General features: G+C 40.4%; 1 protein-coding gene across 1 annotated transcript in view; it reads left to right on the top strand.

The window, feature by feature from the left end:
* LOC134578475 (uncharacterized) overlaps window positions 1–17,877 on the top strand; it is a 133,592-nt gene that overhangs the window by 103,789 nt on the left and 11,926 nt on the right. Inside the window, exons 9-10 of the mRNA XM_063437474.1 lie at window positions 8,705–8,805; window positions 9,171–9,375. Of these exons, the coding sequence (XP_063293544.1) occupies window positions 8,705–8,805; window positions 9,171–9,375 (306 nt within the window). The remainder of the gene's footprint in view (window positions 1–8,704; window positions 8,806–9,170; window positions 9,376–17,877) is intronic.

Genomic DNA, 17,877 nt, shown 5'->3' with positions numbered 1-17,877 from the left:
ATTGTCCAGCCACTGCTTGGCTGCCGCTACTGGCTACATGGGGTGAAATGAGCCTGCTCAGATGTGTGTTTCTATGCTTTAACAGCAAACCACTAAAATTAGGATGGCTGATATCTGTAGTGGCATCCATTATTAGAAACAAGCTACAAATATGTTGCAACCAAGGTGGGAACCCTAGTAGTAATTACACAATACTGTTAATATTGACAGCTTAGATGCAAGCATGTCAAACTGAAAGGCAAACACAAGCCCAAAAAAGGTTTATGTGGGCTGCAAAAAAAAATAAACTTCAGTTTTCATAGAAACGTAGCTTTATTTAGAAATGTACAGTATAAAAAAAGTTGCCTAACTGACACTGGATGTCCTCACGCTCGTAGGGCTTCAAAGTAAACAAAAGAGCGAATTTATTTTAAGGAGACGGGCATTTGCATATAACCAATCTTTCAGTCCAACTACCTTGACATATGAAGAAGAGTTTGGTAATGAGACTGAAATAGTGAATGTATGCTGTTGCACAGCTATAATAAACAAATGATGATATCTTGTTGATTTTGAAGTCCTATGAGTTTGTTCTGCTCTGTGGCTGAGATCATGAATCTTGACGATCTCAGCCAATCCAATGCTTTCCCATTGGAAATAGCTGCGCGGTCAATCAGCATCTCTATGGGGAGTGTTCAGCGCCTCCATGCAGACCCAATCTAATACACTGCCCCTCCACCTCATTTATTTTTTTCACATATCTCTTTTTTGTTGATATTTTTCAAGCAAAATAACATACAGTACAGTATTACAGTGCATAAACTTGTAGCATTTGGTATCATCGGCTATAATGTCAGGGTAATGTCATGACAGAACATAACATACCCCTACATGCCCCCTAACATGTACAGGGCCGGCGCCACCTGTAAGGCGACCTAGGCAGCCGCCTAGGGCGCAACTTACCAGGGGGCGCCGGATCCCTGTGCCCGGTGTGGCTCCTCATGCTGCGCCGCCTGAGCGCTTTAACAAGCCCCAGGCGGCGCAGCACTGCTGCATGGAGGGCGGCCGGGTTTCAGTGACCGGCAGGAGGGAAGTGCAGAGCGCTCCCTCCTGCCGGTCTCTCCATGTAGCGTGGCCGGGCGGCGCGGAACCCGGGACAGGAACCTCTGTTTCCTGTACCCGGCCGCCGGCGGACTGAAGGGAAGCGCTCACTGAGTGAGCACTTCCTGTCAGTCCGCCGGCGGCCGGGTACAGGAAACAGAGGTTCCTGTCCCGGGTTCCGCGCCGCCCGGCCACACTACATGGGCAGGAGGGGAGGGTAAGGACCACTATGGGAGGGGGGGGGGGGAATAACGGACCACTATGGGAGGGGGGGTGGGGGGGGGAATAACGGACCACTATGGGACCGGGGGGGGGGCTAAGGACCTGGGGGGTAAGGACCATGAGGGGGGAAAAGGACCACTAGGTGAGGGGAGGGAGGATAAGGACCACTAGGGGAGGGAGGGAGAGGGGGGGGGATAAGGACCACTGGGGGGGGTAAGGACCAGGGGGGGTAAGGACCACTAGGGGAGGGGGAGGAAGGACCACTAGGGGAGGGGAGGGAGGGTAAGGACTACTACGGGAGGGGAGGAGGGAGGAAGGACCACTAGGGGAGGGGAGGGTAAGGACCACTAGGGGAGGGGTGAGTCAGGACCACTGGGGGGAGGGGGGTGAAGGAACACAGGGGGAACAGGGGTGGGAAGGTAAGGACCACTGAGGGAGGAGGAGGGGAGGTCCACTAGGTGTTTGGGAGAGGGAAGACCACTAAGGAGGGGAAGGACCACCAAAGAGGGGTAAGGAGGGAGGACTACTAAGGAGAGGGAAGGAGGGTAAGGACCACTAAGGGGGGGGGGGATTACCACTAAGGGGGTGGTGGGAGTAGGGGAAGGTCTACTAAGGGGTTTGAGAGAGGGAGGACCACTAAGGGGGGGAGAGGGGAGTGAGAAGACCACCAAGGGGGGACTGCAGAGGGACAGGGGGCCAAGGGAGAGCACTAAGTGAGACACACACACACACACAGAAACATACAATGCATTCCTACTCACACACAATACATCCCTTACGTTCTCTTACATAATTAATGCACCCCTTACAGACACACACTGCATTCAATTACATACACAGAAACAAACCTTGCACCCCTTACACACACACACACACACACACACACAGAAACATACAATGCATTCCTTACACGCAAACACACACTACATCCCATATAAACACACTACATCCCTTACACAAATTGCACACATAAAAAATCCCCAACTCATGGATGGGCCATGTAGGTGGATTTATGGGTGGGCATTGTAGGCGTATGCCCCCTGGGGGCCCAGACCTTGAGCTGTGTAAGGGGCCCTAAAAAATTGAGCTGCTTCCTGTTTGTTAATTGTTGTGAGCACTGTTAAAAACAGTCTCCAGAGAGCCTCTTCTACACCAGACCTGTGGAGCCAGACTGAGCCCATCATCAGCCTCTTGTCCTCATCTGGTGGTAAGTAGGCAATCCAATATATTATTAGTGGCACTAATCTCTAATTTACCGCACATTAAATGGATACTATAACACCAGAAGCACTACAGCATAATGTAGTGGTTCTGGTGTCTATAGCCTCTGCCTGTAGGCTTTTTAATGTAAACACACTGTCTTTTCAGATAAAAGACACTTTGTGAAGACTGGCGTTGGCCCATATGGCAGAGCATATGGGCGGGGCATTGTGATGTCACATGGTGGGCAGGACATATGGGGGGGGGGGCGGCAAAATTGTTTTTGCCTAGGGCGGCAAAAATCCTTGCACCGGCCCTGAACATGTAGCATAAGTATACCATAGCAATCTGAACAGACACTCAGCCGTGGCATTTTATTGGCAAAGAGATTTAACTGGTATAATCTAGATTAGCTGATCGTGAGCATTGTTAGATGTACGCGCTCCTAGCGATTACATAGTTACATAGTTACATAGCTGAAAAGAGACTTGCGTCCATCAAGTTCAGCCTTCCTCACATATGTTGTTGCTGTTGATCCAAAAGAAGGCAAAAAACCTAGTCTGAAGCGCTTCCAATTTTGCCACAAATTAGGAGAAAATTCCTTCATAACCCCAAAATAGCAGTCAGATGTCTCCTTGGATCAAGCAGCTATTACCCCACTAATTAGAAATTATATCCCAGTATGTTATGTTTTTGTAAGTATTTATCCAATTGCAGTTTAAACATCTGCAGTGACTCTGACAAAACCACCTCTTCAGGCAGAGAATTCCATATCATTTTTGCTCTTACTGTAAAAAAAACCTTTTCTTTGCCTTAGATGAAATCTCCTTTCTTCCAGCCTAAATATGTGACCTCGTGTCATATGTATAGCCCTGTTTATGAATAGATTTCCAGATAAAGGTTTGTACTGGCCCCGAATATATTTGTATAAAGTTATCATATCCCCTCTCAGGCGCCGTTTTTCCAAACTAAACAGGTTTAATTTTTTTAACCTTTCTTCATAACTAAAATGCTCCATTCCTTTTATCAATTTTGTAGCTCGTCTCTGGACTTTTTCTAGTGCCATGATATCTTTCTTTAGAACAGGCACCCAGAATTGCACAGCATATTCAAGGTGTGGTCTTACCAGCGATTTATAAAGAGGCAAAATTATATTTTCATTTATGCCCCTAGAATTTATGCCCCTATTTATACATGACAAAACCTTACTGGCCTGTCTATAACAATTCCCAAATCCTTCTGGTGTGTGGTTATCCCTAATTCACTATCATTTAGTGTGTAAGTTGCTTGTGCATTCTTAACCCCGTAGTGCATAACTTTGCATTTCTCTACGTTAAATTTCATCTGCCATTTTAGTGCCCATTCCCCCAATCTATCCAAATCTCTCTGCAGCAAAGCAATATCCTGCTCACATTTTATTACTTTACAAAGTTTTGTGTCATCTGCAAACACTCATTTATAAATATGTTAAATAGAAGTGGTCCCAAAACAGAACCCTGAGGGACACCACTTATCACTTTTGTCCAACCTGAAAATTTACCATTAATTACAACTCGTTGTACTCTATCCTTAATCCAATGTTCTACCCAAGAACAAGAATATTCATCTAGACCAATTTCTTTTAGTTTGAAGACTAACCTATTGTGAGGAACCGTGATTGTTGCACATGATTCCACTATGCACAGTGATAGGTTTGTACTTCTCTGGTACAAGCAAAAATTGAAAAGAAGGTAGCGCCACTAGGGTTAAATGGGATAAATGATGAATAAATATACAGTAAATACAACAAGTTGAGAGATAACAGAGAGTATATGGATAGAGTCTAAAAGTTCTGAGTAAGAAGTGTCTTTATGGTGGATAAAATCAACACCAGTCCGCTGTGGGGGAGGATATCGTTTTTGATAGTAGGTGTATTCCTCAGAGGTTGTATGGGTACGTCTTTGTAGTTTAATATGAAAGAGATAACAAATAACAACTAATGGTGCAGTATGTCCCAAACAGGGTGGAATGTAGTGTAAAAAAGTATGTGGTCCTACTCACGTTTTAAAGAGCTATGTACTTAGCTCTAGTGTTGACAGCATACAGTGGTACAATCCCCACTTATGGGATACGTGAGTTTTTTTCAGTCTTTCTTGATTTAGGAACCATATGGGGAATAAAAGGAGACAGCAATAGTGCTCAAAGTATAAAAAAACAGATGTGAAAGAATAATATACCAAGTGATTGAGCAGGCTAACTGCTCAATGGATACAGCTTGAGTGGTATAATCCCCACCTAGGATTCTTTGGAGTAATATCCTCACTGGAAAGTAAAAACTTCTGGTGCCAGATAATAAGGATGGTAGTAATAGTAATAAAATGCTTTATTAAATCAAATACTGATAAAACTTTTGTGGCTTCTTTTATCAGTATTTGTTTTAATAAATAATTGTATTACTATTACTACCATCCTTATTATCTGGCACCAGAAGTTTTTACTTTCCAGTGAGGATATTACTCCAAAGAATCCTAGGTGGGGATTATACCACTCAAGCTGTTTCCATTGAGCAGTTAGCCTGCTCAATCAAATGTGAGTAACCACTTGGTATTTTATTCTTTCACCTCTGTTTTTATTATACTTTGAGCACTATCTCCTTTTATTCCCCATATGGTTTCTAAATCAAGAAAGACTGAAAAAACCTCACATATCGCATAAGTGGGGATTGTACCACTGTATGCTGTCAACACTAGAGCTAAGTACATAGCTCTTTAAAACGTGAGTAGGACCACATACTTTTTTATACTACATTCCACCCCGTTTGGGACTTACTGCACCATTAGTTGTTATTTTTTATCTCTTTTTCATATTTACAAAGACGTACCCATACAACCTCTGAGGAATACACCTACTATCAAAAACTACATCCTCCCCCACAGCGGACTCCCTTCATAATTTATCCCATTTAACCCTAGTGGCGCTACCTTCTTTTCAATTTTTGCTTGTACCATTTATGTTATAAGGCCTGTGAGGGAGCCTTATTATTTAGGTGTGCTGCCACCCATATACTTATATCTATATTTATCTTTTATTGTGTGCTGTTTAGAAATAGAGCGCTGATCCTTCTCCTTTTGTATTGTACTTCTCTGGTGCCTACACCTAACTTATGAACCATGTGCTAACATCACCAGCTCCAGCACCTGTTTACAGTTGACCACCATGTACCCATTAGCTATCGGCTCTCTTCCTTCGCGCATAAATAACCTGACAGGTGCAGCTCCTGAGAACATGTACTAATAGTGTTAGGGTGTACTGTGGGGAGGGTTAACTTGGTGGGGATTAGGAAAGAAGAAGGGGTTGGATGTGGAAGGAGTGGACCATGGCCCATGATTGGTTCTGTGGTAGGCTGTGAATGATGATGAAGGTAGTCCCAGTGCCATACTGCGGGGACCTTACTTATTCAAAGCCTATTGCAGCCTGTAAAAGCAAAAACAAAAAAAAACACAACCAAAGAAAAACGGCTGTGTAGCATATTGGGTCGTGGGGTCGTGTGTCTCCTCAATAAAAGTGTCTGTATGTGCTGCTCATTTACTGTGTCTAGAGTACAACATGTCCCACTTAGCTTAGTCACAACTGAGAATGGACAGTTTCTCTCCCTTTCAGTCAATATGCCATTTGTTCATAATGGTAACTTGTTTCTACCCTATTCCTCTGTGGGCACATTCACACTTTGCCACTGGTTTGCTATGCTAGTTTATGCTGCTAGGAGTATGTGAATCACCACAATCTTGTTCGGGGAAGATCAGAGTTCAGGTACAATATGTAGGAGAAAACATTCTGGCTTCAGGGGTAGTTTAACCCGTGTTATGAACCTATGGTATCTTTTAACGTAAGCCAAAACTTTGTTAGTTTACGGCAATCCAAAAATATGTTTCAGTGCGCCCGATTGATGATCACATCTCCAGCACTTGGCTATATTCTGGTCAACCTAGTAGGTACCCAGTACCACCTCATCAAAATCTTGCTATAATATTGCCAGTGAGATAGGTTGTCCGATGAGGCCTTAGTAGTCTGTATAGCTTGTAGCCATATAGGGATGGTAAACGAGCCATCTGTCAGGATTACAGAATGATCCAGCACGTAGAATTGTGTAACACAGAGGACTGATAGGTAACGTACCAAAGAATAGTCAGGAATAGTCGAGGTCAAGGGATACTGAAAGATACACAATGATAAGGAAAAGCCAGGAGTCAGGGATGCCAGAAAACAGGGAAGTCAAACACACTGCCAAAGTCAAATAACCAGAATAACCAAAATCAATAACGCGCTCTCGGACAACCACAAGGGAAACCACGACAGGGCACTGAGCAGGATGAGAACTGGGCCTAAATACCCCTCCTCTAGATCTGATAGGCTCTAACCGGCCTTTGACCCCAAAAGCAGTTACCAGGTTCCCATTTGCATAATTGCTGCTCAGCATTAACCCTTCTGTGGATTTGGTTGCTGCTCGGCACAACTTTTCATGTGTTGACAGTAAATGCCATTAACCACATTTTTATAAGCAGATGAATACGTGACACCATCCAGGTCTACTTCCCATTTGGTCATATATGGTAATTAAGCCATGGTTTCTGTGTTTATAAGTGCATCGTAGCACAGCAAGAGCAACGTTTAGAGGTATCAGTGGTGTTGTAATAGGGACTGCGCAGAAAGGAACCATGGGACGCAATACCCCCTCCCGCCTATACACCCAATCACTCCCCTCTGAAAGTGTCCTGCTACCGGTGCCTTGCACTCAACATTGTGATGGGTCCCTGTGACAGATCCCCTGTCCATCTAGTATAATTTTTCCTTTTATTTGGTTCGCTATACGAATACCCCCATACAGACTGAATAACTTGGTTCATATACCGAACTATTTACCGAATGGATTGACCACCCAGAACAGTTGTGTGCCACTAATTAACCTGGCTGAACTCATTTTACACTTTTGGAAACCGCAATCACCAACGTTCTAAGTGGTTGGCTGGGTGGCCGTCGTTTGTATGGTCAAACACGAGGCAGCGGCCATCTTGCTTCACAAATGCGGGCAGCTGTGTTTTGTCATTGAGTGTATGGAAGTAAAATTGGCCACTCGACGGCATGAACACCACTGGGACTTCCAGACCCACACAGGTTCGGTTTAACTGGATTCACTAGAGCTGCGTTCGGCAGAAATAAACTTGAGAACAAGGGGCACACAACTGATCCTCATACGAACATATCCTTTCATTATTTTGTTGTAATTTGGTACTTTCGAAAGAGACCAACCGCACAGCCTGAATCAATGGAACTCTGTTGGGCAGGCGCCTCGTGTGGGGTCGGTCAAAACTCTGCCTCAGTTGATCTGAGCGTATTTCAGATAGGTTGGGTGCTCAGACCCCAGCTATCTGGGGATATGGTATTTAGGGGGGTACCTCACTGTTAATTGTGTGTTTTGGGGTGTTTGAATAATGTATGTGTACCTGAGAGATTTTGGCATCATGTGTGTACTTTTCTGCAGTCTACTCTCAGGTCCAGTGGAGAAACCCCTTGCATGGGGATTTGTATATAAAGCCAGCTGTGGCTCCCATTAAACCAGTTCAGCTTCAACCGCAACACAGAGCCTCGTCTCGTGCTTGTAGGGAACCGCTATACCTGCTTGGGAACATTTTAGCACCACTCATACTTGGGGGAAAGGACATCTCTGATGTCGGAAACCCCTGCTCTCACGCGGTGGCCACCACAGTCCCACTGAAATTTATATGCAATACCTTATACATAAATTTTACACATGCATGATTGTTAAATACCCGGTGACCTTTTATGGCAGTCTAGCTTAACTCCTAGAATCCTAGAATCTACAAGCTTCACTAAAAGGCTTATGCTACTACTAGAACGGAGATATGACAATGAGATGGTCCTATACCTGAACTGTTAGCTATTGCATACATTTGTGCAAAGTTTGCTACACAAATCTGTTTTCTTAACACTATAGTGCTCTAGTGCTCTCTGGTCCCTCCTCACTCGTGCCCCCACCCAACCCCCTGTGTAACACAAAGGGTTAAAAATCCTTTATTTACTCACCTAATTTCAGCGCCAATGTCCCTCCTCCAAAATCATGAGATGGGGGGGTTGGGGGGAATGTGCATTAGGGCGTGAATCAATCTTTTCTTATGGAGATTTTACTGATGCTGGATGTATGCAGAACATGAGGATGGCCAGAGTCAGTTGACCATCCTACAGTCCGGTAAACTCCTGGTAGCCCCTGTGGTAGACAGACACTGGAGGCTGTCTTACCCGTGCAATGTAAATATTGCAGTTTCCAAAAAACTGCAATATTTTACATTGCTGGACTAAGTGGGACAGGGTCTTCATCAATGAAGATTTACATACATGAGTGTTTCATTAAACCTAACTTTAACCCTAATACACTAGCTCTAGCATGTAAGCTAATAGAGGAACAATTTCAAAAGTGTGAATTGAGGAAAATAATGCCATTTTGGGATTCTGGAATATCCTCCTTCAGTTTCCAGAGCACCTTAATGGTGCTGTTTTCCCATAATATATGATTCACTGTTATGTCTTCTCTCTATATATAATTTAATATTTATATATATCATTTTAGATGTTAGATGCCATGAAATTGTTTCTAACATTCTTTCTCTTCCTAGATTTCCATAGAGAGAATTCCTTTAAAGTATATCATTAACATCATTATCCCAGCTTTCTTAATGGTTTGTATGGATATTGTCAGTATGTTCATCCACCCAAATGGAGATAGACTTGGTTTTAAAATTACCGTGGTCTTCGGATTCTCTGTGATACTTCTGATTCTGAATAACATACTCCCTAATTCCGACAGTCCACCAGCTTTGGGTAGGTATCATTTCAAGAACAATTTGCTATTATTCATTTTGTGATTGTTCATTCTCAAAAGGTAGATCTGAGAAAGAAGAACAGAGACTTGATGTATTTTCCATATGTCCTAGTTTTGATAACATAAGTGAATGGGCAAAGAAGGCCTCAAGTGTTGGTCACTAAAGCAAGTTGGTTTTACTAAGATACAAACTGATAATATCACTTGTTTTGTCATCTGCTTCTATCCTCCTGCACACTGAGTGTTGGGCACACAGATACGTAGAAGTTGGTAGAACAAAATGATTATCCACTAAAGAGAATTCACTAAAAGTTAAGTTATGTGTAATGCTGTTGTCACACAATGCTGTCTGGCGTAGTGGAAAGAAAAGCAATACATACAGTGATCAGCCACAACATTAATACCACTAGCAGTTGAAGTGAATAACAATGACCATATTGTTACAATGGCACCTGTCAATGGATATATTAGGCAGCAAGTGAACAGTCAGTTCTTGAATTTCATGTGCTCGAAGTAGGAAAAATGGGCAAGCAAAAATATCTGAATGACTTTTACTGGGGCCAAATGTGATGGCTAGATAACTGGGTCAGAGCATCCCCAAAATGGCAAGTCCTATGGGATGTTACCGATACACAGTGGTTAGTATCACAGGTTTGATCAATTAGAAGAGCTACTGTAACTCAAATTTCTGTCTGGCCACAATAGAACAGTACAAGTGGCAATTGGATCAGCGCTTAGAGACCAATAAACAGCTAAATTCTAATAAAGTATGGGCCGCAACCTAAGGGTATGATGTTCCCTCACAATACATCAACAAACCTATTTTCTGGTTTTTACCACAATAGAACAGTGTTAGAACACTGATGCTTGTTGTGTATTCCCAAATTATATAAATTATATAGTGTTCAAGTAAAGATTGTAGCCGTATTATTCCAGTGATGTAGATGTAAAAAAAACATCTACATCATATATGCATACACATATAAACTCTGGTCCATCTACTTATATTTATTCAGAGACAAAACAACAAAAACTTACAAATAACAACACACAATCTAACTAACTAAAACAATAACAACAACCACAATCTAACTAACTAACAATACCAACTAAAGCCTATACAGTCATCAGATCCCACTCACAGTTCACCAGGATAAAAATTAGCCTATGCCTGCTCAGTAGCACAGCCAAAAAGGAACAGAGAGGAATGGAGATAGGAGTAAATATCTCTTTCTTGAGTTATAAAGGTATTGAATCACCTAATTACCATATCAAAGGGTAAAACTTATCCCCCTGTAAGAGAAGCATACCTGAGTTTGGTCACATGACCCCTGGTCACCATATTAGTTTGATGAGAGAATTTCACCACATTCCCTCACCTTTTCTTCTCTTATGTTGAGCACATTTAAAATAATTATAGTAAGTGAGATGAGCAAGGTTAAAGAAAATAGTCAAATAGGGGTTGCATCATCTTCGCTCACTTTTTCTTCTTCTATGTTGCTCTGTTATCTAGTTATCCCTCTAGTACAGGAGAACCTAGTGTGAGCAAAAACCTGATATATAGGAGAAATTCAACCCACCGTCCCTCTGGGATAGCTCCCTCAGTGACATGAGTTCTTCTGTACTTTTCTATGGCTGTTAATCCACATGTTATACAAAGTGTCCCCCCCAAAAAAACTAAACTTAAAGCATTAGTATGTAGTTGATAGAATTTAGGTGAGTGTGTGCAATCCTTAACTGAAAGAATGTTTGTGCATGTGCAATGTAAAACTTTATTGAAGAATGTATGCTAGAGAGAGAGAATAATAATAATAATAATTTTTAAAAAAAATCCCCCTTTGCAAATGAACATGAGTACTAGCGACAGAGTTCGTATGACTGGATGTGTCTCTACATTGGTAAGAATAATCCTTTTTAATAGTGTCCTTTAAATCTGCAAACAGAACAAAATATGACAGTTCCCACTTCTTAATACTGTTAGCAATGGAAGCAATATACTCCTTCACCGGATGTAGGTTGTGGGCAATAGTGTGTATGTACTATGTCTGTTAGTCTTCTCACTAAAAGGGAGTCAGCTACCCCATCTTTTTTCATAGCATGTCCCATGCCATCAGTGGGGGAGTTTGTCCTGCTGTGAAGTCCAATGATATTTGCTGAATTCCCTACTCCCAATTCAGTTCTGACTCCTCCCAGAGTGGCTGTAAAAGTTTCCCATTTGTCCCTGCTTTACCTACACCATTGTCGCTGTGGTTCTGGACACCTTGGAGGAATAGAAAGATAATTAAAATGTAGACGCTAATCTTTTTAAACATTCTCCCTTATTTGCAGTATATTCTGGTCGTATTGCCTGTCTTCCCATCCCTACTGTGATACAGCTTATACTTATCCATCATGTAACAAGGATCCACCACGTTCTTCTTCTGACACACATCATCATCCTAATACAGCTTTGCCTTGTTCTGTGGGAACACTAGATTTAATCATTAAAATATATAGACATATGGGAGACTGTAGCTCTAAAAGAGAAAAAGCAAAACAAAAGAACAATTGTTCAGCCTTTCCCTCCTCTCTCCTCTGTTCCCTAAGCGCTTTCATGTCTGCCTCCAATCTCTCAGTCTGTCTCTTTAGGTCTCAGTATTCTCTATTCCCTTCTTTGTTCCTAAGATTATCCCAATTTTGTAGCCAAAGGACCCATAGCATATTATAACAGTTCTGTCCATTCCACTAAGTTAAGACCTCCTTTTTAGCTCTATCTATTTAGCTCTATCTGCTCCCCTCATAAACCAATGTGCAAAAGTATTAAAGTTGTTAGTTGGCATACTTCCCAACCATTTGTGAAAATGTTCTTTGTCTGTTATTGACATAGGTCTTGTCTGCCTAAAGAAGCTAGTAGGCATTTCTCTTGCATTAAAGTGTTCAGTTATTATTATAGGTGCTATTATAGGTGTTATTATTAATAGACACAATTTGCAATTGGCACACTCCCCTTGTGTTTTGTTCCCAGATATAAAATAAGACTGGCCTGGGCATACTTTAGGAATCTCCGTATCCCATTTATTTGTGTTTTCTTTAGTTTTCATTTTATATTCCATGACTAGGTTTTGGAGTTCAGTGATTTTAGCACTATATATATCTCTCTGTTGTTCTATTTCCTTTAATTCCTTCTCCAACCCCTCAATCATTGTGTTTGTTCTTAGGGCAGCTTTTTTTAAAAAAAAAAAAAACCTCTTTCATCAAAAGTATCTTCCATTTTATTAGTGGTTACTAAATTATCTTGCCGCAATTCGAGTACCATGCTTGCCAAACCCCTTATTGCAAAAACAACTGCTTGTGCCACCAAGCTTTTCCTTTTCTCAACCCCTTAAGGACACATGACGGAAATATTCCGTCATGATTCCCTTTTAATCCAGAAGTTGTGTCCTTAAGGGGCTAATATGGCACTTTTTCATCCATGAAACCTTCATATTTTCAACAATTGGGACCTGCTTGTTCTGGAAGCTCATATGGTCCATCATGTTTGTCAATATCATTCTTGAAGTACTCTTGTAATTTTGCAGAAAAATACTTAGCACCTAGAAATGAAATTTTAAAACAGAGTTCTCCCTGAACCACTGAGTCTTTAACCAAAATAGATCAGCAGACTTAGTAAAAAAAAACAAAAAACAAAGAGCTTTTAACCCCTTAACGACGAGTGACGGACGAGGTCCGTCACTCAGGGGAATGCGTTAATGACGAGTGACGGACCTCGTCCGTCACCCGTTAAAATTAACCCCAGATCGCCGCAATCGCGGCGATCGCGGGGTTAATGGTGCTCCGGTCTGCCTCTGCATTAGAGGCAAACCGGGAGCACCGGATCGGGCTGTCAGAGTACATGTGCCCGCTCTGACAGCATGCCAGAGCGGGCACATGTGCTCTCTATACTCACCTCCGCCTCCCTGCACTTCCTGGTTCTGTGTGAAGTGCAGGGAGACGGATCTTCAGTGATCCTGCCCCCTGGTGGAAAGAAAACATTGTAAAATTAAAATCCCACCCCCCTTTACCCCCCCTTTACCCATTTTAATAAAAAATTAACCCCTTCCCTGCCAAAATTAACCCCTTCCCTGACTACAGTGATCAATTGGCAGGGATTACATTTTACTAAGATCTGATTTTTTTTTTAACCCCTGAGGGTTAATTCTTTTTTTTTTAACCCTCAGGGGTTCAATTTATTTTATTAATTAATTTAAATATTTTTAAATTATAAATTTAGCTAGCTGGGGAGGGTGGAAGTTAGTGGGGAATTGGGGGATTTAGTATTACGCTAACTAGGGGTTAACGTTAAAAAAAGTTTAAAAATAAGCTTTAAAAAGTTAAAAAATTAAGTTAAAAAAAAAGTTTTAATAACATTTAAGTAAAACATTTAAAAAAATAAACCCTTTACCCAGTCCAAATAAAAATTAACCCCTTCCCTGCCAGTCGATCACTGCCTACAGTGATCAAAATACAGATCACAGTATTATACTGTTCTAATTTTTTTTTTAACCCCTGACGATTAACTTTTATTTATTTTTTAACCCTCAGGGGCTAAATTTATTTAATTAACTAATTTAAATATTGTATAATTAAATATTTTGCTAGCTGGGGTGGGTGGGATTTATGGGAAAATGGGGAATTTACTGTTAGTGCTGCTTACTGCTAGTTAGGGGTTAACGTAAAAAAAAAGCTTAGAAAAATGTTAAATCTGTAAAAAAAAGTTTTACGAAAGTTTAGGAAACTTTCAAAAAATGAATAATCAAAACAAAAGTTTAAAAAATAGTTTTAAAAAGTAAAAAAAGTTTTAAAAAGTAAAAAAATACATTTAATAACGCTCATTACCACTACACCTGGTACAAGCTAGCGGAAAAATGATCCCACGCTAAGGTTCAAAATATGCCTTTTGAAATACCCTGGGATGTCTTCTTTAAGAAATGGTGTGGCTTTATGGGGTATTTGGTTTATATAGCCTGGTAAAATACTCTAAAATGGGACATGGGCACAGCGTAAAAATTTTAAGTTTGAAAAAAAATGGAATGGCTGTGTCCCAAATGTGCCCCTCCGATGTCCACATATACCTGGCAAAGGTACATACGGGGGTATTTTTGTACTCAGCAGACATAGCTGAGCAACATATGAAGTATTATACAGTGGTAGTACACATAAGGTTTGCAAAATATACTGTGCAAACTCACTTTGTGTGTCAAAAAGGCAGAAAAAACGCTTATTACCACTACACCTGGTACAAGCTAGCGGAAAAAGGATTCCACGCTAAGGTTCAAAATATGCCTTTTGAAATACCCTGGGATGTCTTCTTTAAGAAATGGTATGGCTTTATGGGGTATTTGGATTATATAGCCTGGTAAAATACTCTAAAATGGGACATGGGCACAGCGTAAAAATTCAAAATTTGAAAAAAAATGGAATGGCTGTGTCCCAAATGTGCCCCTCCGATGTCCACATATACCTGGCAAAGGTACATACGGGGGTATTTTTGTACTCAGCAGACATAGCTGAGCAAAATATGAAGTATTATACAGTGGTAGTACACATATGGTTTGCAAAATATACTGTGCAAACTCACTTTGTGTGTCAAAAAGGCAGAAAAAAACGCTTATAACCACTACACCTGGTACACGCTAGCGGAAAAATGATCCCACGCTAAGGTTCAAAATATGCCTTTTGAAATAACCTGGAGTGTCTACTTTAAGAAATGGTAGGCCTTTGTGGGGTAGTTTGAATTTAAAACCTGCAAAGATGCTTGGAAATTGCACATAGGCCCGGCGTCAAAATTCAAAGTTCGGTCAAAACTGATATGGCTTGGTCTCCTATATGGCACTGTAGCTTCACAAAATAGTGCCATAGACATACAATGGGGGTGTCCTTTTACTCAGAAGACTTAGCTGAGCATAATTTGGGGGGTTTGAACTTAGTGGCACACATGAAATATACAAAATGCCCAGCAAAAATGCAATCCGTATGTAAAAACTGCACAAAATTATTTTTTACCACATACTTTGGCATGTAATGGTAAAAAAATGGGGGCATGTTAAGGCACAATATGCACCTTATGAGATACCCTGGAGTGTCTTCTTTTACAAATGGTAGGCCTTTGTGGGGTGTTTTGAACAGTCAAACTGTTATAATACCCCAAATGGAAGCATAGGCTCATTAAATCCGTCTCTCAAAATTCTACTGTGAATACTGAAAAGGACAGGTCTCCTGTATGGCACTGTAGCTTCACGAAATAGTGCCATAGACATACAATGGGGGTGTCCTTTTACTCAGAAGACTTAGCTGAGCATAATTTGGGGGGTTTGAACTTAGTGGCACACATGAAATATACAAAATGCCCAGCAAAAATGCAATCCGTATGTAAAATATGCACAAAATTATTTTTTACCACATACTTTGGCATGTAATGGTAAAAAAATGGGGGCATGTTAAGGCACAATATGCACCTTATGAGATACCCTGGAGTGTCTACTTTTACAAATGGTAGGCCTTTGTGGGTTTTTTTTGAACAGTCAAACTACTATAATACCCCAAATGGAAGCATAGGCTCATTAAATCCGTCTCTCAAAATTCTACTGTGAATACTGAAAAGGACAGGTCTCCTATATGGCACTGTAGCTTCACGAAATAGTGACAAAGACATACAATGGGGGTACCGTTGTACTCAGCAGAAGTAACTGAACACATTATAAAACTTTGTACAGGAATAGCACACACCAACTTTACAAAATACACATGAGAAGTTCTTTGTTATAAGTTTGTGTGCGAAAACCCCCAAAAAACACAATTTTACACCAATATTTAGCAGAGGTTGGCGGTAAAATGGCTACGTAGAAAGTGTCAAAACAACCTTAGGTAAATAGCCTGTGGTGTCTACTTTATATAAATATATACTTTTGTGTGGCAATTTTGTTTTCTTTTATGGCTATTAGGCTTACAAGACAAACATACCAAATTCTAAAATCGCTCCACATAAAAAGTTTATTTTACTCCTTGTGCTTTGTGACCTGTAACTACCAAAAAAAACTTAAAATCCCAGACACATTATATATTCTGTAATTCGGAACAACTAAATGAATTTATTTTTAATTACTTTCCTTAACCTGCACTAATTATGTACACATTATTATTGCAAAAACTGTAAAAAAACCACACAAAAATTCATTTTTTTGCATATTTCTGTATTTTTTTTATAATAAATAAGCATGTATATATATATGTGTTACATCAAATTAAAGCCCTTTCTGTCCTTTAAAAAACGGTATATAATATGTGTCGGTGCAATAAATTAGTAAAATGCAAATTGCAGTTGAACGCAAATAGCAAAAAATGCAAAAAATGCCGTTGTCATTAAGTGAAAGACAAGCTTCTGAAGCTCTGTCCTTAAGGGGTTAACAATAGGACTAATTAAAAACAAACAAACAGAAACTGGTTCCAAAGAAATTGAGCCACTTGAGCAACTTAATTACTTTAACCTATTCAAACAAACTCATGTCTTTAAAAAAAAAAAATTGACTTCACAGTCTCAAAACAACAAATGCCCACAAATTGCAAAACACAAAATCACCATTCTGCCTTTGTTTAAGTGCAGTGGTGGTTTTATAGAAATAAGCAGAATGAGTCAAAGGAAGATCATGGGAACTGGAAAATACCTGACAGTAACTTCAGCACAATGATATTTCCAACCATATAACAATCTAACATAGGAACCTTTACTTCATAATACTATTTACCCCAAATGCAAACTGTTAATTTGCTATTAAACACACTCCAGTCTTAAAATGGAAATGTTAACTTGGCTAAACAATAGCCACCCCACTGTATTAGCCCTGATACCTTTTTCATGTAAGCACAATGCTCCTACCCAGGATTCAATGGTTAAAACAGACAAAAGATAAAAAAAAAAACTTGGTTTGCTATTTAAGCTTAAAACGCAGCGACGCCACGCAATTTAACATATAAGAAACAATTAAAATAGATTCAGTTTCTAGTTAGTTGCACAGCACATGGGCAATTAAAAATGGCCGAAACATCAAAGTTACCAATGCAGTGCAACTATGTTATCTTCCCCTACTATCACCAATACTTTAAAACTGTGCAGAAACAAAGTAAAACCTATAAATGCTACAATTTGCAACAAAATATGTTCTGTCAGTCACAATGCACAATATATATATATGTATGTTGGTATATATTGGTCACTGTTGCACTGTACTGTATTGTTCTGCTGTTCTAATTTTTGACCCTGAGGAAGGTCCCGAACGAAACGTTGGTCGTTTTTAATGATAATTGAATAAATTTTTATGTTTTAAAGTCCGGAGAGCAGCCTTCCCTTCTGTTTTTTCTACATTATTTGGAGCTCTGGTGGTGCGCCCGGCATTGGACTGGCTTTTAAGCGTGAGTGCAGGGGACACATCTATTTTCTCTCTCTCTCTCTCTCTCTCTCTCTCTCTCTCTATATATATATATATATA

This window comes from Pelobates fuscus, chromosome 12, assembly GCF_036172605.1.
Source record: "Pelobates fuscus isolate aPelFus1 chromosome 12, aPelFus1.pri, whole genome shotgun sequence".
NCBI lineage: Eukaryota > Metazoa > Chordata > Amphibia > Anura > Pelobatidae > Pelobates > Pelobates fuscus.
This window is presented reverse-complemented; position numbering and strand designations above follow the sequence as displayed.